At 38.8% G+C, this 24,439-nt stretch overlaps 1 protein-coding gene across 2 annotated transcripts in view; it reads right to left on the reverse strand.

Moving 5' to 3' along the window:
- Positions 1-1,162: 1,162 nt before the first annotated feature.
- LOC143745614 (uncharacterized) overlaps positions 1,163-24,439 on the reverse strand; it is a 53,666-nt gene continuing 30,389 nt past the window's right edge. Inside the window, exons 4-9 of one of the 2 annotated variants that reach the window (XM_077237746.1) lie at positions 22,686-22,859; positions 21,530-21,703; positions 5,932-6,105; positions 4,053-4,226; positions 3,598-3,759; positions 1,163-3,100 (exon numbers count right to left, since the gene is read on the reverse strand). In XM_077237746.1, coding sequence (XP_077093861.1) covers positions 3,040-3,100; positions 3,598-3,759; positions 4,053-4,226; positions 5,932-6,105; positions 21,530-21,703; positions 22,686-22,859 — 919 coding nt within the window. In that variant the 3' untranslated portion in view covers positions 1,163-3,039. The remainder of the gene's footprint in view (positions 3,101-3,597; positions 3,760-4,052; positions 4,227-5,931; positions 6,106-21,529; positions 21,704-22,685; positions 22,860-24,439) is intronic. The other variant, XM_077237747.1, reaches the window with a different exon arrangement.

Raw genomic sequence — 24,439 nt, forward strand, 5'->3', positions numbered from 1 at the left:
ATTCTTATTATTATGAATGTTGAAAACAGTTGTGTACATTTTTTTTCTCCAGGATTCTTTGATGAAGAGAAAGTTCAAAAGAACAGCATTTATCTGAAATATAAATCTATTGTAACATTATTCATTACCGTTCAAAAGTCTGGGCTCAGTAAGAGTTTAGTTTTTTGTTGTTGTTTGTTTGTTTGTTTGTTGTTGTTTTTTAAAGTAAAAAAAATACTTTATTCAATGAGGATGCCTTATATTGATCAAAAGTAACAGTAAAGACATTTATAATGTAACAAAATCTTTCTATTCAGATAAATGTTATTTTGAACTTTCAGTTCATCAAAGAATCCTGATTTTTTTCACAACTGTTTTCAAGATGAATAATAATCATAAATGTTTCTTGAGCATCAAATCATCATATTATAATTATTTCTGAAGGATCACGTAACTGTATACTTGAGTAATGATGCTGAAAATTCAGCTTTGATCACAGGAATAAATTGCATTTTAAAGTATATTTAAATAGAAAACATTTATTTTAAATTGTAAAAATATTTACAATATCACTGTTTTTGCTGTATTTTGGATCAAATAAATGCAGCCTTGGTGAGCAGAAGATATTTGTTTTTCTTTCTTTTTTTTAACTTACGGATCTAAAACTTTTGAACGGTAGTGTAGGTCTAAAGATAAGTAAAGTCTTTGTGTAAAGAAAATGTATAGTCAGATTAAGATTACTTCTAATACTTAGAATGATTATTGTTATGTATGAATAAGTGATCAATATGATTTTCACATGGTTTTGAAGAAAAAAACTCAAGGCTACAAGATGGAGTTCTAAAGAAAAAAGTCTTGTGAACAAGTCTTGTGTTTTTTAAATCCACGCACAAATGTTATTTTCTCAAAACTACAAACTTCTATGTACATGTTGCTCAGATGATACTGTAGCTGTTTGTGCTGAATACACTGTAATCAGACTTCTATGTTTTTAAGCAGCTGAAAAAGGCACAAATGTCAAGGCATGTCAAAACTTCTTCCGGACCCCAAACACCCTTAGTGTCCAGAGGGTAAAAGCTTATTTCACTAGCTCTTGCTTATATGGCTGTTCTAACGCCCTCATCTGAGGCCGTCGTGCCCTGGTGTCCAGGAAGACCATTGAAAAATAACTATAATCAGCCAGTAACACTGAAAAACAATCATTTATGTGCCAATCTCATGCTGTATGTCACATGACTTTTTAAACCCTGAGTGATTCACAAACCTCTCTGACTGTCCGTCCAAATCACTCAGTAATCAGACAATTCTGTCCAAATACAATCATTTACTCTTACTTTGTGAAAGAGATGTTTAAGAGATTTCACCAGGCAAACTCTGATGCTTATGGATTTCTATAATTTCTAATATAATTTAGATGGTATCATTTAATTTAGTTTTCAAAATATTTTGAAGTTGCTAACATAAAAGTCTTAAAAATAGTTCAACATTCCCTTTACAATTTCTAAACAAAATGCATTAGATTATCTAGACCAAAGCAAGTGAAAGTTACAAAAATGATGTTAACTAGTAAAAATGTTTAGTTTGTTCTGTGGATGGAGTCTCTTCTCTACAGACAAAGACAATATACTTTATATCTGTGCATTAGCAACAGACACACACATAGCTAACTTAATATACAATAAAACAGAATAACAAAAATAGACAAATATACTCTGTGCATAAAATGTAGGTGAGATAATGTAAAAAAAAAAGAAGAAAAAAAAGAAAGAAAAAATAAATATACTGTATAAATGCATTTTCTTAACATGCACATTTCACATTGTAGACTATATAATGCTGTGGTCAGGACTATTGGCACCTCTGGTAAATATGATCAAAGATGGCTGTAAAAATAAATCTGCCTTGTTTATCCTTTTGATCTTTCATTCAAAAACTTCACAAAACTCTCACCTTTCATTGATGTAAAAGATTTGAAAGTGGAGGGTGGGGGATCACATTATGAAATAAATGTTTTTTCTCCAAACTAAACATGACATTGTCTAGCTATGACTTGTTTCACAGGAGTTTAAATATGAAGAAACTCAAAGACAAAATTCCCTTAATCATCCATTACAAGGAGTAAAACCAAAGAATATAGTTCTGATGTGCAGCAAAAGATTGTTGAGCTTCACAAAATAGAAAGTGTCTGTAAGAAGATTGCTAAAGAATTGAAAATCCCCATTTAAAACATCAAGGTAATAATTAAGAAGTTCTATATCGTGTCTATATTGTCTTAATGCACAATGATGAGGAGAGTTTGAGTGACCAAAGACTCTTTAAGGATCACAGATTGAGAATTGCAGAGATTACTTGAGTCTTGGGGGTCAGAAAGCCTAAAAATATATATCAAACACCCCGTACATCACCACATGTTGTTTAGGAGGGTTCTCATCAAAGGAAACTCATCCGGCATTATAGAAGAAAACTCAGAGCTGTTATCTTGGCAAAAGGAGGTTGCAGAAAGGCAATAATTAATAAAATGGTGCCAATTATTATGGCCAATGTGTTTTGGGGAAAAACATTTATTTCATAATGTGATCAAAGATCAAAAATATTTAATTTGTATTTTTACAGCAATTTTTTGATCATACTTACCAGTGCCAATTATTCTGACCAAAACTGTATCATATGATACATTTATGTGCTATATGATACTATATGATGATCACATTTATGATAGGAAACATGTTAATCATTATGTATGAGTTCAATCCAGACATTATTATATTAGTAGGCCTTAAACTGAAGATTTCTGCAGACAGACTCATCTGAGCCGCTTCCTCTGTTCCTCCTTTAAATAAAACTAAACCATCATTTGGCTGAATACTAAACCAACATTAATCATTCAATATCACATGTTTCTAATACGCATGCTAACACATATGCTGCATTATTTAATTGAGTCTCTTCCACCTGTATGAAACACATTTACACACTAATCACACATTTATTTCTCCTCATAGACAGTAATGAGGCTCTTCTGTGGATCTCCTGATGGTTCCTGATCCTCTCATCTCCGTCTCACAGATTTAAACTGATGTAATGATTTATAGGGACGTTTGGTGATCGATCTTCATCTACTCTCTAAGGAGAAACCAGAAGAGAGAACAATCAGTGTTCAGTGGAACAAAGTGAAAATTACTTTTAGTAAATAACTGAGAGTAAAGTAAGTGTAGAGTAGTGTGACGTGTTGCTTGTCACAGTAAAAACACACTAATGACAGAGACATTTCTCATGTGAGCTGGACGCTGTGAGCTGAAGCTGGAACTGCACTGATTTTATCAGGAGTGCAGCGTTTCCTACAATCTGACCAAGTCTGTTTCACACTGAAATGATTCACTATTACTGACACAGTTAATAAAGCAGGTGTTGATGTATAAAGCTGTGACAATGTGCTTTTGTTCTCTTTCCTCCTTTGTGTTAAACATTTTAATCAACTTTACATTTTGTTCTCACACAAACCACAAGTGTTGCAATATAGATTAAGGAAAATTTCCTTTCACGAATGTTTGAAAGGTTTGTTCACGTATCAGAGGTAAATGAAGATCTCTTTAATATCATAAAGTGATGTTTCCTCACCTCAGGACACAGTTTGAGTCTCGTATCACGTCTCTGAGCCGCTGCTTTGAGTCTCCTATATTATTGTCTCTCAGATCAAGCTCTTTTAAAAACTGCAGTGCTTTTGAGTTAGTCAAAGACTGAGTTAAAGAAGAAACATCTGTAATGCCGCAGTCATACAGACTAGAAAGATAAACAGAGGAAGAGAGATTATCTTACAAACAAATCCTTAACGGGAATAATTTTACACAAATATAATGTGAACACAGACACTTCATGACATATTGAGTATAAAGTATTTTGGTTTAAACTGTATTTCTGGCTTTCGGCACACAAACACTTTTAGTGAGGATCCTACACACAGTTTTATAAACGAGACCCCAGAAGATGCAATCCTACGGTATAATCAGTGTAACTTAAACTAAACAGTAAACTTTAATCACACTGTCACTGCTGTACAGTATAATGATACTAACTGTAGTTTCTCCAGATTGAATTGTGGGTTCATCAGTAGATCACTGAGGTTTTTCACTCCTGAGTCTCCTAGTTTATTCCAGCTCAGGTTCAGCTCTCTCAGGTGTGATGGGTTTGATTTCAGAGCTGAAGTCAGGATGAGACTCTGTTTCTCTGTAATACTGCATCCATACAGACTGAAGACAGAAAGAGAAAATAACTCAAATCCATGTTCAGTTCATGTGTGAGTTAAAAGCATCATTAATAAATGCCATACAGTCACTAATACACCAGCAAAATCATGGAAACTTAATGATATGAATAATCCAAGACAGGAGCATTTGAGGAAACTAGTTACAATGCAAGTCTGGATCCGTCCTCACTCCACAAATAAGTGAACTTATCACTGTAGATTAATATATAGGATCAATATAGAAACAATAGAAAAGTTAACATTTAAATAGACTGATTTCACATTTTAAACGTAAAAAAATCTTGTGCATGAATGACAGTTTATTTATAGTCATTTTAAAGTGTAGTTTACATCTAATTATAAAATGGTTAGTTCTAATCCTTGATTCTGATTGGTCAATATCTGTGTTTTATTCACGATAAACACGGCTATGACCGCTTCACCCAACGGCTCTATGTGTCACTACACAACACCCCTAGCAACCACTCTTAGCAACGGCTCTATGTATCACTACACAACACCCCTAGCAACCACTCTTAGCAACGTAAACACATGTTTGATCTCACTGATATTGTTCATTGAAGCTTATAGAGTAGAGTATTGTGAGAGATCGAGTAAGCGAGTGTTCCTGCATTTACAGTAGATATAGCATTTTCCTTCAGGTCAGACCTATATTCATAATAAAAAATCTGTCTGAATGTTCGCTGCGATATCTTGTGCTTTTAACCAGGGGCGCGGCTAGAAATGTTGGGCCCTATGAAAGAATATGAGGTTGGGCCCACTACCCCACCCATTCCATTAATAAAATCGATCTCTGGGGGCCCCAAAAGTGTGTGGGCCCTTAGAATCGTCCTAACTTTCCCCCCTTAGCGGCACCTCTGCTTTTAACAGTCAAGGTGTTTCCGTGCCCTAATCATTTATCAGTTGTGTCTTGCTTTTCCGTGTTCACAAGTTTGAGTCCTTTCAATATAAAAGTCTTCACTAGTGACGGACTCACTCATAAAGATAGTCTTTGTCTTCATCTAATGGAGAAAATATGTATGTAACTTCTGTTGCTGTTTACGGTCAGGGACTATTTTTAGGCTATTAGACTATTTAAGGCTTTTAGTTATTTTACTTCATGCAAGTTGCATAGATAGATATTTTTCGGCTTTAATATCTGTATTGTGGTAACCGTTTTATAAAAGTAATAAGGTACTGGAGGCTAGTGCTGTATGGCGAATAAGTCACGGCTGACTCGCTTCACGTCGAGCCTAACAACGCCCTTCAGCCGTGACTTATTCACCATACAGCACAGCCTCCAGTACCTTATTGCTTACACACACATTCTGCTTAATAAATTAAGATTTAGCGAAAAGTGCCATTAGTCCAGTATGACTGTAACTGTCAGAATAATTTACTGTCATTTGTTACGCTGTTTTTAGTCTGTTATCACTTCTGTATTGTTTCAAAGCAAAGATTTGTCAGGTTTCAGTATATAAAACAATCTTATAGCCACAAAGTTTCAAATGTTTCACAGTTTAATACTCTTTCTACTGATACACATAACGAACAGTTAACTAATAGTATTTCTGAATCTTTCTTCAGATGGAGAAACAGCAGAAAGTGCAGTGCTATAAATGATGAGACTTGAGTCCAGTTGCCTTAAAATAAAATAAACAGTAAATTTTAATCACACTGTCACTGCTGTACAGTATAATGATACTAACTGTAGTTTCTCCAGCTTGAATTGTGGGTTCATCAGTAGATCACTGAGGTTTTTCACTCCTGAGTCTCCTAGATTATTCCAGCTCAGGTTCAGATCTCTCAGGTGTGATGGGTTTGATTTCAGAGCTGAAGTCAGGATGAGACTCTGTTTCTCTGTAATACTGTATCCACTCAGACTGAAGACAGAAAGAGAAAATAACTCAAATCCATGTTCAGTTCATGTGCGAGTTAAAAACATCATTAATAAATGCCATACAGTCACTAATACTCCAGCAAAATCATGGAAACTTATTGATATGAATAATCCAAGACAGGAGCATTTGAGGAAACTAGTTACAATGCAAGTCTGGATCCGTCCTCACTCCACAAATAAGTGAACTTATCACTGTAGATTAATATATAGGATCAATATAGAAACAATAGAAAAGTTAACATTTAAATGGACTGATTTCACATTTTAAACGTAAACAAATCTTGTGATCTTGTGATAAACAAAGTTTATTTGAAGGAATTTTAAAGTGTAGTTTACAACCTCTAAATACACATTCTGCTTAATAAATTAAGATTTAGTGAAAAGTGCCATTAGTCCGGTATAACTGTAACTCTGTCAGAATAATTTACTGTCATTTGTTACGCTGTTTTTAGTCTGTTATCACTAGAAAAAGTTCGTTGAGACAAACTTTAAGTTCGCTTGTGAAAGTTTGGACCTGAAAGTTTGAAGAAGTAGTTTGAAGTTTAAATTAGTTTGAATTTTAAAGTAGTTTAAAGTTTAAATAGATTAAAGTTTAAAGTAGTTTAAAGTTTGAATTAGTTTAAAGTAGTTTAAAGTTTTAAATAGTTTAAAGTAGTTTAAAAAGTTTAAAGTATAGTTTGAAGTAATCTAAAGTTGCTAGGGGGTTTCTAGTGGGTTGCTAAGGTGTTCTGGGTGGTTGCTAGGGTGTTCTGGGTGGTTGCTAAGGTATTTTGGTTGGTTGCTAGGGTGTTCTGGGTGGTTGTTAGGCGGTTGCTATGGTGTTCTGGGTGGTTGTTTAGCAGTTGCTAGGTGGTTGCTATGGTGTTTTGGGTAGTTACTATGGTGTTGCTAGGGTGTTCTAGGGTATTTTGGGAGGTTTCTAGGGTGTTCTGGGTGGTTGCTATGGTGTTTTGGGTGGTTACTATGGTGTTGCTAGGGTGTTCTAGGGTATTTTGAGTGGTTGCTAGGGTGTTCTGGTAGTTGCTAGGCTGTTACTAGGGTGTTCTGGGTGGTTGCTATGGTGTTGCTAGGGTGTTCTAGGGTATTTTGGATGGTTGATAGGGTGTTCTGGTGGTTGCTAGGCAGTTGCTAAGGTGTTCTGGGTGGTTGCTATGGTGTTGCTAGGGTGTTCTAAGGTGTTTTGGTTGGTTGCTAGGGTGTTCTGGGTGGTTGCTAGGGTGTTCTAAGGTGTTTTGGGTGGTTGCTATGGTGTTTTAAGGTATTTTGGGTGGTTGCTAGGCAGTTGCTAGGGTGTTGTAAGGTATTTTGGGTGGTTGCTAGGGTGTTCTGGGTGGTTGCTAGGCAGTTGCTAGGGTGTTCTGGGTGGTTGTTATGGTGAACTATATATGAGTTTAAAAGTTCATAAGTGTATGAAATTATGAAAATTCATAAGTGTATGAATTCATAAGCTTATAAGTTTATGAGTTTATAAGTGTATGAATTCATGAGTTCATAGGTTTACGAGTTTAAGAGTTTAGAGTTCATAAGTTTAAATGAGTAAGAGTTCGGAGTTTATTCATTTGAGTTCATAATTTTATGAATTCATGAGTTCATAAGTGTACGAGTTTGAGTTTAGAGTTTATAAGTTTAAATTAGTTAGAGTTCAGAGTTTATTAATTTATGAGTTTAAGAGTTCATAAGTGTATGAATTCATGAGTTTATACGTGTATGAGTTTATAAGTGTATGAGTTTATGAGTTTAGAGTTTATACGTTTAAATGAGTCTAAGAGTTCAAGTTTAGGGTTTATTAATTTATTATGAGTTTAAGAGTTTAATAGATAAGTGTCATAGATATATGAGTTTATTAGTTTAAATGAGTCTCAATGGCTCATATAGTATATAGAATGGCAGTTTGATTCAGTCTAGGGCTTCAAGGAGTTTAGATTTGAATTTTTGACAGTTGGCCAGTTTGAAAATCTGAACATTCCGCAATGAAAGTCAATGGGAGTTTTTTCCGACTTTGATCGTCATTTTTAGGAAAACCGTAAGTCCGATCAGTCTGAAAAGATATAGCAACGCGAGTCAGAACAGTCTGAGTGTCTGAGCCGAGTTTGGAGTATGTGGAGTTAAAGCTCTAGGAGGAATTAGAGTCAAACATTTTAGTGCTCACAGATGGAGAAACACCAGCCAACAGTTTAAGAGCCACAAGCAATCAAATACATACAGAAATTGGCAATATTTGTGTGTTTGAGATATTAAATGCACCCAGTACATGTGAAAAATATGATAGAAATTCAAAATGTCTGCTTTTTCTACGCGTGTCATCAGCTCTGTGGTGCTGGAGAAATGACCCAGGGAGGCGGGTCTGTGGAGCAGTTTAGCCAATTGCTGATTAAATAGATAAATGTTTGACATAAACTCTAGCCAATCAGAGAGCTCAAATCTAGTCCGCTATGGGCGATTCTTTTAGCGCCCGCGCCGATCTCTATCAGACAGTCACAGGCACAACAGGCTAGCGATAAAGGGAAGCGGCGCGAGGCTTCTCTCGGAGCTGGTACAGTACAAAGACCGGCTAGCGGATGCGCTCATGCTAATGCCTTACGGTGCTTTCCATTCTTACTTTTTAAAACAACGGGGACAGATCCAGCATCAGTTACCGGAGTGAGTTCTTCAGTGAAGAAGTGGGAAAAGCTGTTGTGACAGTAATTTACCCAATATTACACAAACTCGCGTATGTATCACGCGGTTGGATCCAGTTATTCAGTAGTCAGCAACGTATTGATGCTTTTCTGTTTTATCATGAATAACGTGATGCTTCCATAACCCGTTGTTCCCATAACGTAAGTGCTGTTTCTCTGGCATTTTCAAAGTCTCATAAAAATGTGTCTTGGCTTGATACACAGTCTCATGGTCTAACTCTAACGAAATCCAAATTTTAAACATTTTACTGAAGCAATATTATGGGTCTTTCGTAGCCTACACTTCCTATTTGAGCCAATGCAGATGAACGAGCAAAGTTATTTCAGGGCAAGACCAAATTATCAAAATATATGTGCAATAAACATCATCTGAAAAATAAAAAAAGTTCCATCTTATTATTGTCCCTGTCCATTTCTTTTTTGTTAAATGTTTCTTGTGCATCTGTGGTGTTTTTAGTTTTTATTATTATTATTATTATTATTATTATTATTATTATTATATAAACACACACACACATTATATACACTCACCTAAAGGATTATTAGGAACACCTGTTCAATTTCTCATTAATGCAATTATCTAATCAACCAATCACATAGCAGTTGCTTCAATGCATTTAGGGGTGTGGTCCTGGTCAAGACAATCTCCTGAACTCCAAACTGAATGTCAGAATGGGAAAGAAAGGTGATTTAAGCAATTTTGAGCGTGGCATGGTTGTTGGTGCCAGACGGGCCGGTCTGAGTATTTCACAATCTGCTCAGTTACTGGGATTTTCACGCACAACCATTTCTAGGGTTTACAAAGAATGGTGTGAAAAGGGAAAAACATCCAGTATGCGGCAGTCCTGTGTGCGAAAATGCCTTGTTGATGCTAGAGGTCAGGGGAGAATGGGCCGACTGATTCAAGCTGATAGAAGAGCAACTTTGACTGAAATAACCACTCGTTGCAACCGAGGTATGCAGCAGAGCATTTGTGAAGCCACAACACGCACAACCTTGAGGCGGATGGGCTACAACAGCAGAAGACCCCACCGGGTACCACTCGTCTCCACTACAAATAGGAAAAAGAGGCTACAATTTGCAAGAGCTCACCAAAATTGGACAGTTGAAGACTGGAAAAATGTTGCCTGGTCTGATAAGTCTGGATTTCTGTTGAGACATTCAGATGGTAGAGTCAGAATTTGGCGTAAACAGAATGAGAACATGGATCCATCATGCCTTGTTACCACTCTGCAGGCTGGTGGTGGTGGTGTAATGGTGTGGGGGATGTTTTCTTGGCACACTTTAGGCCCCTTAGTGCCAATTGGGCATTGTTTAAATGCCACGGCCTAACTGAGCACTGTTTCTGACCATGTCCATGCCTCTATGGCCACCATGTACCCATCCTCTGATGGCTACATCCAGCAGGATAATGCACCATGTCACAAAGCTCGAATCATTTCAAATTGGTTTCTTGAACATGACAATGAGTTCACTGTACTAAAATGGCCCCCACAGTCACCAGATCTCAACCCAATAGAGTATCTTTGAGGAGCTTAGTGCCCTGGATGTGCATCCCACAAATCTCCATCAACTGCAAGATGCTATGCTATCAATATGGGCCAACATTTCTAAAGAATGCTTTCAGCACCTTGTTGAATCAATGCCACGTAGAATTAAGGCAGTTCTGAAGGCGAAAGGGGGTCAAACACAGTATTAGTAAATGTGTTCCTAATAATCCTTTAGGTGAGTGTGTATACATATATATACATATATATATATATATATATATATATATTTAGCTACTGTGACTTTTCACAAAACAACTTGTAAACTTTTAGGTGATTTATTATGGACTAAAAAACATAGTGAATCACATAGTGAATGGAAAAATGCATGAATCCAAAATACATACCACACATTTCAATTTTTTAAAACTGATTTTTATTCAGTAATAACACAAAGGTAGTTAAGTATTTAATAGGGCTGTCATGTGACAAAAGAACGAAGGACTCAGACTCGAAAGATGAACTAATCATTTCTGTTTCTGCATAGTGCTATATTTGTGAGTCTGACTTGAAGAACGAACGACTCGAAACCGAAGAGATGAACTAATCATTTCTCTTTCCGGTACTGACAGCATAGTCTCTATGGGACTGACAGGAAGAACGAAAGACTCGGACCCGGCCGAACCCGAACCAGACGAACTAATCATTTCTCTTTCCGGTACTGACAGCATAGTCTCTATGGGACTGACAGGAAGAACGAAAGACTCGGACCCGGCCGAACCCGAACCAGACGAACTAATCATTTCTCTTTCCGGTACTGACAGCATAGTCTCTTCTTCTGCTGCAGTGAGTCAGTGCATTTGTGTGTGGCTGCTGTGTCACACCACACGACCCACAGACACTGACGAGTCGACATCGACAGTAACGTTTTGAAGTTTGAACCCGAAGACACAAGAGGCGGAGAATCAGGAGCTGAGGTGAACTAACAGACTGCAATAGCTTGAACTTAAGACCCAACTAATCAATTAACTTTTCGGTTTCTTATAATTTGGCTTTGGTTGCATTACCCTATAGTCTATTTTTATTTATTTCACATGGAATCAACATTTTCGTAAGTAGGCTACTAGATGTTTTGGGCTATTTAACATGACATTTTAATTATATTCTGCTGAAATGTACGAAATGACTCGAAAAAAGATTCGTTCATTTTGCTGAACGAGACTCAAAGATCCGAGTCAGTAAAATGATCCGAACTTCCCACCACTATAGCATATGTTAACAAGATTTTCAAATGGATAAAGAAAAAAAAAATTGCCAAAATGTTTTTAAATGTTGGCTTTGTTAAACTACGTTTTAAACATGTGAATAAACAGTCTCATATGTCTATTTATTTTTAATATAGGCCCTACTATTTATTCATTTATTGTTCTATTTTATTTAACATTTTTACATTTACCATGAATAATCAAATATTTAAACGTAAAACCAGAATTGCACAACAATTTTAAATGTCTACTCATCGAACCAGTCAGAGGTTTAGGACATCGCGTTTTATGCGTGTGCAAATTTGTTATTTCAAATGTTAATAGAAGCGACGCGGTCGGTTGAAAACATTTCAACTTCTCAGAATGCCGCAAGCGCACAGCAGGTCATGTGACAAAACCAACCAATCAGCTCCGGCCTTTCCGTTACAACATGGAAAGCTCGGCCGAACAGCTGATCATACTGTACAGGGCGGGTTTTTATTCCTCATCTCCATAAATATATCTAGTAGTAAAGCTAATGCAAGGGCTAGAAATCAATTAATCCTTTTGCTGATACTTCCTCGCCATGTCATGGAGCGCGCGGTTCATGGTTGCATAGCAACGACAGGCGCTACGGGAGCGCAAGCGCTTGTGGAAACAAGGAGAAAAGACTGATGAAATTAACATTTTATTTGATTGATTGATTGATTGATTGACTATTGTTTATTTATTTCATGCGTGTTGTCTTGATTTTCTGTTGCTGCTGTAACACCTTAATTTCCTCTCGAGGATTAATAAAGGAAGTCTAACATCTTCAAACCCCTCTTCCCCATTTAGAAGAAGAACTTAGTCGGCCATCTTTCTGCTCAACACTCTGAAATCAAGAGCGGACCAACGCGCCCTGTGCTTTAACACCTAGCAGTTCATCTAAAATCTTCCTTTTGGATCTGATGAGCTCAGTATGATCTCCATTTACTGTGAACGCTACTGAATTTTGCAGTTCTACAATTTCAGTCTCTAGGTGTCTCATTGACCGGGGAATTTCCCTGGAAACATTGAGTGTGTACTGACGGCACAGTTGCTGTATCTCCACTTTACCATAATCCCACCACTGTCGTAACGATCTAAATTCATGCTTCTTCAACCCAAACTGCTTCCAAAAATATGTAAACGTCTCAATAAAAAACGTCTCGGTTACGTATGGTAACCTTCGTTCACTGAAGGAGGGAATGGAGACGTTCGTCGGAGAGAACCGACTGAAATGGGCCACTGATGTTCCCCATGACCAACTCAGTGAGAACATTGGCTGGGAAAGAAAGATTAGTGGTTCCAGCTTAATTCTAGCAGACTAGGATGAGGTGGCCACCAGATGAGGCACTAGATCGGGGAATAGACAAAGGAACTAGATATGCCCAGAGGTATTCGTGTCTCGAACGCAGCACCGTGATGGTCATGGGAGTATTAATTACGATTATCACAGTTTACATTGAATGATGTTTTGAATAGCTTTATACCGGTGGTTCTCAACTCGTTTGGCCATGGAACCCACATTTTCACATGGTCATCAAGGAGCGACCCACTATTTTAGAAATTATATATATATACAGTATATATATATATATATAATACAATGTTGGTATGAGCCACCACAGTCATTTAAAAATATGCAAAATAGCCCAAAGTGAAAATAAAGTGGCCTTTTGGGGTTATGGAAGCAACAGTTATCATGGTGAATACACAATACTAACATGAACTGTTCATGAAACATGGAAACTGCTCCTGATGAATAGAATCAACATCATACCTTCATGCAAATCCTTCTCAGCTAGTACATGACATACCAGTAATGTGATTTATTGGTATTTTACTTTTATTTCGTGACTCAGGCTACTAATTTACAACGTAACGATGTTGCATGCTTGTAGTTTCTTTTGTGCTTTATATAGTGAAGCGATATACAGCGCGCGCCGCCGCATTTGTGCGTGCAATGAAGAGAGCTCGCTACTAGCGCTGTATAACGGCTGACAGGACAGGAAAGTCTGTTTTTCTGAGGTGAGAGACTTTTTATTCCAGCTTACACTTACGTCACTGGTAGATCCTATTGAGCTGGGTTCTCTGAAGTGGCCGTGATTCTCTTCTCACAACGTAACATGCTCTAAACACACTCCTTAAGCACGCAGAATAATGTAAGTGGACTTTTTTTTATTGTAATCGCGGCTTTCAACGATTACGAAATCGTGGCATCTGTAATCGTAATCGTGATTAGAAATTCGATTAATTGTGTAGCACTAGAGCAGAACCATCCACGAGCTCGGCTCCTAACAAAATACCGAAATTTGTCGTTCATTCAAGTCTACTCCACCTTTAAACAACATTAAAACTTAGCATGTATCTCTAGCAGGTAAAATGCCGTATAGGATACGCATGGGCGTCGGAAGCAGAAAACGTACTCGGTTACTAACGTAACCTCGGTTCTCTCTAGAGAAGCAACGAGTACTGCGTAATATCTTACGCTATGGGGAAAACCTCTTTTCCACGAGATATTGAAGCCAAAAACTATCCTTTAATTTTGATTAATGTAAAACGCTGTGCGGCAGCGTGCAGACATAGGCAAGACGGCTCGCGCGCCTATTGGCTGCCCTGCGGTAACAGCAGCAAGCCTATCGAGAGAGGCCCTGCGTGACGTGACATCCAATGGGGGTGCTTCGCGCCCATTTCGTCGCGTCCCGCCAGAATAGGCGTGGCCTTGGCCTATAAATACGCTCGACAGGCTGATACAAACGGGTTTTCATCGCTGAAGCGAACCAGCGCTGTTGTATGCACGGCAAGATACGCAGTACTAGTTCCCTCTCTAGAGAGAACCGAGGTTACGTTAGTAACCGAGTACGTTCTCTTACGAGAGTATCTCTCGTACTGCGTAATATCTTACGCTATGGGGAACACAATGTAAGACGCCGTGCGTACTGGGATCCGACACCAAAGTCCCAAGGGCAGTAGCCCGGGGCTCATATAGTGCATAATCACCGTAGACTCACAGAGAGTCGGAGAAGAGAGGCTACCAGCATCATTCCCCATGAAATAGCATCCCATAGGAGCTAGTTATGTCAACAGTATATCCCGCAGACAGGGTGAACGCGTTCAGCCTGAACTGGGCAAAAGTACGGGCTATTCAACACCCATGGAGCTGTTCCATCGATCAGTGAGCGATACTCAATCAAAACTCAGCATTCTGCGCCGGCGCAGCGGGACAGATAGTACTGAATTCTAGACCGACAGCAGCTTGGCCTGTAAGGCGGGAACCTCTAGGTTATAGAACCTTATAAATGTAGACGGCGAGGCCCAGCCCGCCGCCATACAGATATCATGCAAGGAAATCCCACTAGACCACGCCCACGAAGAGGCCACGCCTCTCGTGGAGTGCGCTCTGACACCCAAAGGACACTGCAGGCCCTTAGAAGTGTAAGCCAGCGCTATGGCATCGACTATCCATCTGGATAGGCTCTGTTTTGATGCGGCCAGTCCCTTGGAGTGTCCGCCAAAACAAAGAGCTGCTCGGTCTGCCTGAAGACAGACGAGCGGGACACATAAGCTCTCAGCGTCCTGACGGGGCAAAGGAGATTAGCATCCGCCTCCTCATTGTTCACCGGGAGGGCGCACAGGGAAATAACCTGGGCCCTGAACGGTGTGTTGAGGGATTTTGGCACATACCCGTGCCTTGGTTTGAGTACGACTTTTGAGTCATTAGGCCCAAACTCCATACAGGACGCGCTTACTGAAAGCGCTTGTAAGTCCCTCACGCGCTTCATTGAAGCAAGAGCCACAAAAAAATACCGTTTTGAAAGACAGGTGCTTCATGTCTGACAAATGGATTGGCTCAAATGGGGCACCTTTCAGGGCTTCCAGAACCGTAGAAAGGTCCCACATAGGGACTGAGGGAGGTCTGGAAGGATTCAGCCTCCGAGCTCCCGAGGAATCGCACGACGAGGTCGTTTTTCCACAGTGACTGGCCAGACGTCAGTTTTGCAAACGCTGTTATGGCCGCCACGTATACTTTGAGCGTGGACGGGGTTCTACGATTATCCAGCAGCTCCTGAAGGAAGGAGAGCACTTCCGTAACCCCGCAGTCTACGGGTGAAAAGCCCTGAGCTTGACACCAGGTAGAGAACACTGACCATTTTTTGAGGAGTAGAGCCGTCTAGTAGACGGGGCCCTAGCCTGCGTGATCGTGTTTAACACTCCCTCCGGGAGGTTAGCGGGTACCCGTTGATGGCCCACACATGTAGGGACCATAACTCCGGGCGAGGATGCCAAATCGAGCCCTTTGCCTGAGAGAGGAGGTCTCTCCTCACCGGTATCGGCCATGGGGCAGTGCTGGTCAGCTGCATCAGGACTGGGAACCAGGTTTGGTTCGTCCATAGCGGAGCCACGAGCAGCACTGGGCATCCATTTTCCCTGATTCGTTCCAGCACTTGAAGCAGGAGCGAGACGGGGGGGAAAGCATAGAGTGGGCGTCGGGGCCATACGTGGGCCAGCGCATCCCTGCTCTTGGAGAAAAAGTTCGGACAGTGAGCGTTTTCCTGGGACGCGAACAGGTCCACCTGCGCTCTGCCGAATGTCTCCCACAGCAGTTGGATCGCCTGCGGGTGCAGCGACCATTCCCCTGCTGGGACATTGTTTCTGGACAGTCTGTCTGGTCCCAGATTCAGGTGACCAGGCACATGCGCTGCTTTCAGTGAAAGCAGGTTGTGCTGAGCCCAGTCCAGGAGGCGTTTCGTCAGCCTGTAAAGGCTTCGGGACCTGACGCCGCCCTGGTGATTTATGTACGCCACCACTGACATGTTGTCCGACCGGACTAAGACGTAGCGGCCTTTTATCTGGGGACAAAAGCGCCTTAGCGCGTTGTCTACTGCCAGCATCTCTAGACAGTTTATGTGTAGGAGCTTCTCCCATTCTGACCACTGGCCAAAGAACGATCTGCCCTCGAGCAGCGCTCCCCATCCCGAGGTGGAGGCGTCCGTGGACACCACCATCACACTCGAGGGAGTCCCCAGACTCACGCCTGACTGGTACCAGTCGGCTTTTTTCCAAGGTTTCAGAGCCGAGACGCATTTCCTGTCGACCCTGAGGCGAAACAGACCAGCGGCCCAAGCCCCGGGCGGAACTCGTGCTTTCAGCCATAACTGCAGTGGGCGCATGCGAAGCAGGCCCAGCTGAAGTACTGAGGATGCTGAGGCCATGAGGCCCAGCATTTTCTGAAACCGTTTGAGCGGGACTATAGAGCCGCGGCGGAAGGATTTCACGGCGCGCTGAATGTTCAGTCCTCGCTCCGGCGACAGACATGCTGTCATAGACAGCAAGTGCATCACTGTTCCCAGAAAAGAGATTTTCTGGCTGGGAGACAGCGAACTCTTCGCCCAATTGACTGTGAGACCCAAATTCTCGAGATGCTCGAGTAATGCGGTCTTGTGTTCTATGAGCTCTGATCGTGATCGAGCTAGAATCAACCAGTCGTCCAAGTAGTTCAAAAGTCGCATGCCCTGAAGTCTCAGACTCGCGGGCAGAAGGGGGAGATCCACAGAGCTCGCCCAATCCTCACTGTCCAACGCGGGGATATAGCAGCTGGCCTCCTCTACAGATACAGCTATCTCGTCGTCAATAATGGCGGAAGCGGCGGCGCGCGGCGGCCGTTGTCCGTCAGTGAGCGACTCGATTGAAGCTGGTGAAGCTGGCGGGCGAACCGGCGAGCTTTCACGGCTGGAGAAGGATCGGGGACCCGCTGAATACGGCGCTTTGCGGCGCGGCACTACAGCGGGCGGGAGTCTCACTCACCATGGCAATAGCTGGCCTCCTCTACCGATGCAGCTATCTTGTCGTCACTAATGGCGGAAGCGGCGGCGCCATTAGTGACTCTGCTCTTTTAGATAAGCTTAAGACTCTGCTCTTTTAGATAAAGAGAGCGAAAGAGAGAGTGTGAGTCGCGACGGCGAACACACACTCTAGCAGTGAAAAAGGATATTAACGCCGGAAAGCGTAGCAGGTACGGCGGCTGAAGGCGGCGAGGTGAAGGCCAGCGGCTTCAGGCTCGAGGGCTCGTCCCGCAGAAGGCTTACTATCAGACGGCGCGGCTTCTCACTCCGGATCCAGCGATGCAGTAGTGCTTCGCTGAAGAGATGAAAATCAGTTTGTATCAGCCTGTCGAGCGTATTTATAGGCCAAGGCCACGCCTATTCTGGCGGGACGCGACGAAATGGGCGCGAAGCACCCCCATTGGATGTCAAGTCATGCAGGGCCTCTCTCGATAGGCTTGCTGCTGTTGCCGCAGGGCAGCCAATAGGCGCGCGAGCCGTCTTGCCTATGTCTGCACGCTGCTGCACAGCGTTTTACATTAATCAAAATTAAAGGATAATTTTTGGCTTCAATATCTAAAGATATTGAAGCCTAAATATAAAGATATTCCGCAGTACGAGAGATACTCTCGTAAGAGAACAAGTGTGTGGCTCCTCCCCCAGAAAAAATGTTACTGGAGTAAATGCCATTTCATGTATTCTGGTGCATTTTAATTAAACAAGTAAAGTAAACTCCGCTTCACGTCGTGCATTAAATGCACAGCTATCCGTGGATTATCCCGATGATGACCATGGTCATTTGCCAGCATTGACAACTTAAAGCTGTTATTGATGTTTGCAACGCAATATTTGACTGGAAGGGACAACGGGCGCTTATTTTCATCAGTTGCGGCTCGTTGAGAAATATGATTCAGCAGAAATGGAGTTTAATTTATTAGGGCATTCCTCAAGTGGAATGAATTTGACAGACGGCGCTCTGAAAAGTAAACAGACATATGCTCTGAATTAGAGACGGTAAAAGTGAGTGGGTCCTATATCATTGGTCATAAAAAGTGGGTGGGTCTTGTCCCACACATATACAATGGTTCCGACGCCCATGAGGCTACATGACATCCGATCAAATTAAATCTTTTTACAGTCAAAACTGGTGATTCACACAAGCAGCGAGCATATGATGTCTCGTGCAGATTATACTGTCTTGGCAAACCGTGCGCACTGCCGTTCTCCACAATGTACCTTTGTAAAAGTGGGGATTTAGCACAAGAGAGGGATTTAGCTTACTAGCACAGAGAACACATATATACACATACACAGATCTCTGTGCATAGAGATCGATTTAAGATTCAAACTCTTCGATACAAAAACACCCTGTCTGAGTTCCTGTGTTAATGTTGATCACATTATACGAATATCCACACGATTTCAAATGTGACATTAATTTTATACAGCAGTTCAACAAACGATAGGTATTAATATTCAGTTCAACAAACGATGGGTATTAATATTCAGTTCAACAAACGATAGGTATTAATATTCAGTTCAACAAACGATGGGTATTAATATTCAGTTCAACAAACGATAGGTATTAATATTCAGTTCAACAAACGATAGGTATTAATATTCAGTTCAACAAACGATATGTATTAATATTCATTTCAACAAACGATGGGTATTAATATTCAGTTCAACAAACGATAGGTATTAATATTCAGTTCAACAAACGATAGGTATTAATATTCAGTTCAACAAACGATAGGTATTAATATTCAGTTCAACAAACGATATGTATTAATATTCAGTTCAACAAACGATAGGTATTAATATTCAGTTCAACAAACGATAGGTATTAATATTCAGTTCAACAAACGATATGTATTAATCAGTTCAACAAACGATAGGTATTAATATTCAGTTCAACAAACGATATGTATTAATATTCAGTTCAACAAACGATGGGTATTAATATTCAGTTCAACAAACGATGGGTATTAATATTCAGTTCAACAAACGATAGGTATTAATATTCAGTTCAACAAACGATAGGTATTAATATTCAGTTCAACAAACGATATGTATTAATATTCAGTTCAACAAACGATGGGTATTAATATTCAGTTCAACAAACAATATGTATTAATATTCAGTTCAACAAACGATGGGTATTAATATTCAGTTCAACAAACGATGGGTATTAATATTCAGTTCAACAAACGATAGGTATTAATATTCAGTTCAACAAACGATAGGTATTAATATTCAGTTCAACAAACGATGGGTATTAATATTCAGTTCAACAAACGATGGGTATTAATATTCAGTTCAACAAACGATAGGTATTAATATTCAGTTCAACAAACGATAGGTATTAATATTCAGTTCAACAAACGATATGTATTAATATTCATTTCAACAAACGATGGGTATTAATATTCAGTTCAACAAACGATAGGTATTAATATTCAGTTCAACAAACGATAGGTATTAATATTCAGTTCAACAAACGATAGGTATTAATATTCAGTTCAACAAACGATATGTATTAATATTCAGTTCAACAAACGATAGGTATTAATATTCAGTTCAACAAACGATAGGTATTAATATTCAGTTCAACAAACGATATGTATTAATCAGTTCAACAAACGATAGGTATTAATATTCAGTTCAACAAACGATATGTATTAATATTCAGTTCAACAAACGATGGGTATTAATATTCAGTTCAACAAACGATGGGTATTAATATTCAGTTCAACAAACGATAGGTATTAATATTCAGTTCAACAAACGATAGGTATTAATATTCAGTTCAACAAACGATATGTATTAATATTCAGTTCAACAAACGATGGGTATTAATATTCAGTTCAACAAACAATATGTATTAATATTCAGTTCAACAAACGATGGGTATTAATATTCAGTTCAACAAACGATGGGTATTAATATTCAGTTCAACAAACGATAGGTATTAATATTCAGTTCAACAAACGATAGGTATTAATATTCAGTTCAACAAACGATATGTATTAATATTCAGTTCAACAAACGATGGGTATTAATATTCAGTTCAACAAACAATATGTATTAATATTCAGTTCAACAAACGATGGGTATTAATATTCAGTTCAGCAAACGATAGGTATTAATATTCAGTTCAACAAACGATAGGTATTAATATTCAGTTCAACAAACGATATGTATTAATATTCAGTTCAACAAACGATGGTTATTAATATTCAGTTCAACAAACGATAGGTATTAATATTCAGTTCAACAAACGATAGGTATTAATGTTCAGTTCAACAAACGATAGGTATTAATATTCAGTTCAACAAACGATAGGTATTAATATTCAGTTCAACAAACGATATGTATTAATATTCAGTTCAACAAACGATGGTTATTAATATTCAGTTCAACAAACGATAGGTATTAATGTTCAGTTCAACAAACGATAGGTATTAATGTTCAGTTCAACAAACGATAGGTATTAATGTTCAGTTCAACAAACGATAGGCATTAATATTCAGTTCAACAAACGATAGGTATTAATGTTCAGTTCAACAAACGATAGGCATTAATATTCAGTTCAACAAACGATAGGTATTAATGTTCAGTTCAACAAACGATAGGTATTAATGTTCAGTTCAACAAACGATATGTATTAATATTCAGTTCAACAAACGATGGTTATTAATATTCAGTTCAACAAACGATAGGTATTAATATTCAGTTCAACAAACGATGGTTATTAATATTCAGTTCAACAAACGATAGGTATTAATATTCAGTTCAACAAACGATAGGTATTAATATTCAGTTCAACAAACGATATGTATTAATATTCAGTTCAACAAACGATGGTTATTAATATTCAGTTCAACAAACGATAGGTATTAATATTCAGTTCAACAAACGATAGGTATTAATATTCAGTTCAACAAACGATAGGTATTAATATTCAGTTCAACAAACGATAGGTATTAATATTAAGTGATGTTCATTTTAAACACAATATTGTCCGTATTTTTTGCAACAAAACAACAGGAGGAAGAGCCACAACGCTAAAAGACCTGATGATATTTTTCACCAGCCGATACTGCTTAAAATAAACTAAACAGTAATAATGTACAGTACAATGATACTAACTGTAGTTTCTCCAGCTTGAATTGTGGATTCATCAGTAGATCACTGAGGTTTTTCACTCCTGAGTCTCCTAGATTATTCCAGCTCAGGTCCAGCTCTCTCAGGTGTGATGGGTTTGATTTCAGAGCTGAAGTCAGGATGAGACTCTGTTTCTCTGTAATACTGCAATAACTCAGGCTGAAGACAGAAAGAGAAAATGACTCAGATCAATGATGAACATCTTATTAACCCTTTAAACCCTGAAGGCATTTTTAGTGACACACACAAAAGTAAAGACTCAAAACTCCAAAACTAAATCAGGGAGAGTTAAAAGGTAGATGTCATTTGATAGAAAACTGTATATTTTCAGAATTTTTTTTTTATATTACATTTGGACAATCTCATGCTGAGACACTGCTGATAAAAGACAAAAAAGTGTGCTGAAGGGAAATTTTACATATCTTTCTTATTTGACATGCCATAACTCGTAGCTAGGTGGCGTCACCAGCGGTTCACTGCGGTTTACAGGGACGACTCAGAACTCGTCAAGAGTTGATCGAAATGGTCAGATGCATTAAAAAGCAGAGTTTCTAAGCTTTGAAGTGATACATATTTTTGTGTTATTCCATTCAGTGGTTGCTTAGTAATTTGATTATAATTTTTGTCATGGGGGATTATAGGGGTTAAAGAGCTACAGCATATAGTCTGTCATTTAGTCTATAGTTCCCATATTCTGCTTGTAATCGTGTCACACTAGCTCTGTTTGCTGGAAACTGTTGTTTATTCTTTCATTTTTTTAATTATTTATTTTTTATCTCTTGTTTATTGCAGCAGCAGATGCAAATCTCATGATATTTCTGCAGAACAACATGTACACAATCAGTACATTGTTACAAAAACTTTAAATGCGATTATTTACTAGTTCAACACTTATTTTAATATTGACCAATGGCAAAGGCCAGGGGCCTCATTTATAACCGTTGCACAAAACTGGCCCTGAAAGAGGCGTACGCCACTTATGACATATCATTCGTGATTTATAAACACAAACTTGACAGGAAACATAGTTATGGATCTTATATTGCATTTCTGTCAATAGATCCTCAGAAATATTACACAATGCACATTTAAACTAAACTTTAATCACACTGTCACTGCTGTACAATATAATGATACTAACTGTAGTTTCTCCAGCTTGAATTGTGGGTTCATCAGTAGATCACTGAGGTTTTTCACTCCAGAGTCTCCTAGATTATTCCAGCTCAGGTCCAGCTCTCTCAGGTGTGATGGGTTTGATTTCAGAGCTGAAGTCAGAGCAGAACAACCTTTATCTGTCATATTACACCAGCTTAACCTACAGCAGAGAGAGAGAGAGAGGGAGATGGAGAGAGAGAGAGAGAGAGAGAGAGAGAGAGAGAGGGAGATGGAGAGAGAGAGAGAGAGAGAGAGATGAGAGAGAGAGAGAGAGAGATGAGAGAGAGAGAGAGAGAGAGAGAGAGAGAGAGAGATGGAGAGAGAGAGAGAGAGAGGGAGGGAGACGTTTAACACTCTTTTTTCTTTTTCTTTCATATTATACAATAGTCATCACATTTCCATAATAAATAACAATAAATACAATTATAAATTCAATATTAATTCCTTCAAAATTCAGCAATACCACTGAAACACTAATTTGTCATCATCATTCACAAAAATAAAGTTTGCATTTATACACCACTTTTTAAAAAAAATTTGCACATCATTGTTCATTTTATAAAATTCATACTCTATTTTAACTCTGGATTCTACCAAAGCTTTGAACAATCCTACTATATTAATTCCTTTATCTTCATTTTCAATTTTATATGCTTTCCAAATAGTTAACTTCGCTTGACCAATTAAAAAATTGGAAAAGGTGCAGGACTCACTCTGAGACTTAATATATTTAACCCCAAAAATAAATACTGTCTTTGAAAAATTCCAACCAAAGCCTTCAAATATATTTTCTAATAGATTCAAAAGAGGTACAATTCTGTAACAATCAAAAAAATGTGAAACACAGTATCCGATACATTGCAAAATGTACAAACTGAAGATGTACTAAGGTTGCACTTGAACAAAAATGTTTTTGTTGCTAATGCACAGTGCAGGATACGCTACTGTAAATCTCCTGATTGTTTTGGCAATGGACTTTTATAAAACAAATGCCATGAAGGTGAATGAACACAGTTAAATAACTCCTCCATTTTGTATCCGTCTTATTTTTAAAATGTTCACAAAATCTTGACTTCACACAGGCTATATACAATAGTTGCTTACTGCTTTCTGAAAATGACATATGTTGAAGTTCTTTTAAGGAAAAAAGTTGTCTCATATCCCCACTATCCTGCCAATTGTACGGTGTTACAAATAATTCAGGGAAAAGACTTTGATTTAAGTCATTGACAAAATAATCTTCAAGAAACTTGTTAAATGATATAGGAAATGATGATTTTAACTTGCTTAGAACATTCTTCTTCTATCCTTTCTGACTTCCTGCCCATTTGTTTGTTTATTTCTTGTGCACAAAACTATGTATTATGTTCTGTGTCAACTAAATCCACCACTTTTAAAACACCAGATGAAATAAAAGTGTTAATTTCAGTACTTGGCAAGTTAGATGGATGACATAACCATGAATTATGAAAAAGTGGTTCTTCAAGACCAAAATGATTCTCTCTTTCCACCTTAAATATACTCCATGCTCTTAATACAGACTGATAGAATCCATTTATACCAAAACATTTGATTGCATTGTTGGAAATAAGGAATAATTGTCTATCAAGTCCCATTTTGCTAGCTGCTCGTAATATCGGTGTTATACAGTAGTTTTTGAGCTGATTGTAATCTCATAGCTTTCCATTTAGAGGTTAGATCAATGAGACCCTGACCACCCTTAAAACACAGGTAAACTCA

This window comes from Siphateles boraxobius, unplaced genomic scaffold, assembly GCF_051911475.1.
Source record: "Siphateles boraxobius isolate OS27281-9 unplaced genomic scaffold, OSU_SipBor_1 207, whole genome shotgun sequence".
Classification (NCBI taxonomy): domain Eukaryota; kingdom Metazoa; phylum Chordata; class Actinopteri; order Cypriniformes; family Leuciscidae; genus Siphateles; species Siphateles boraxobius.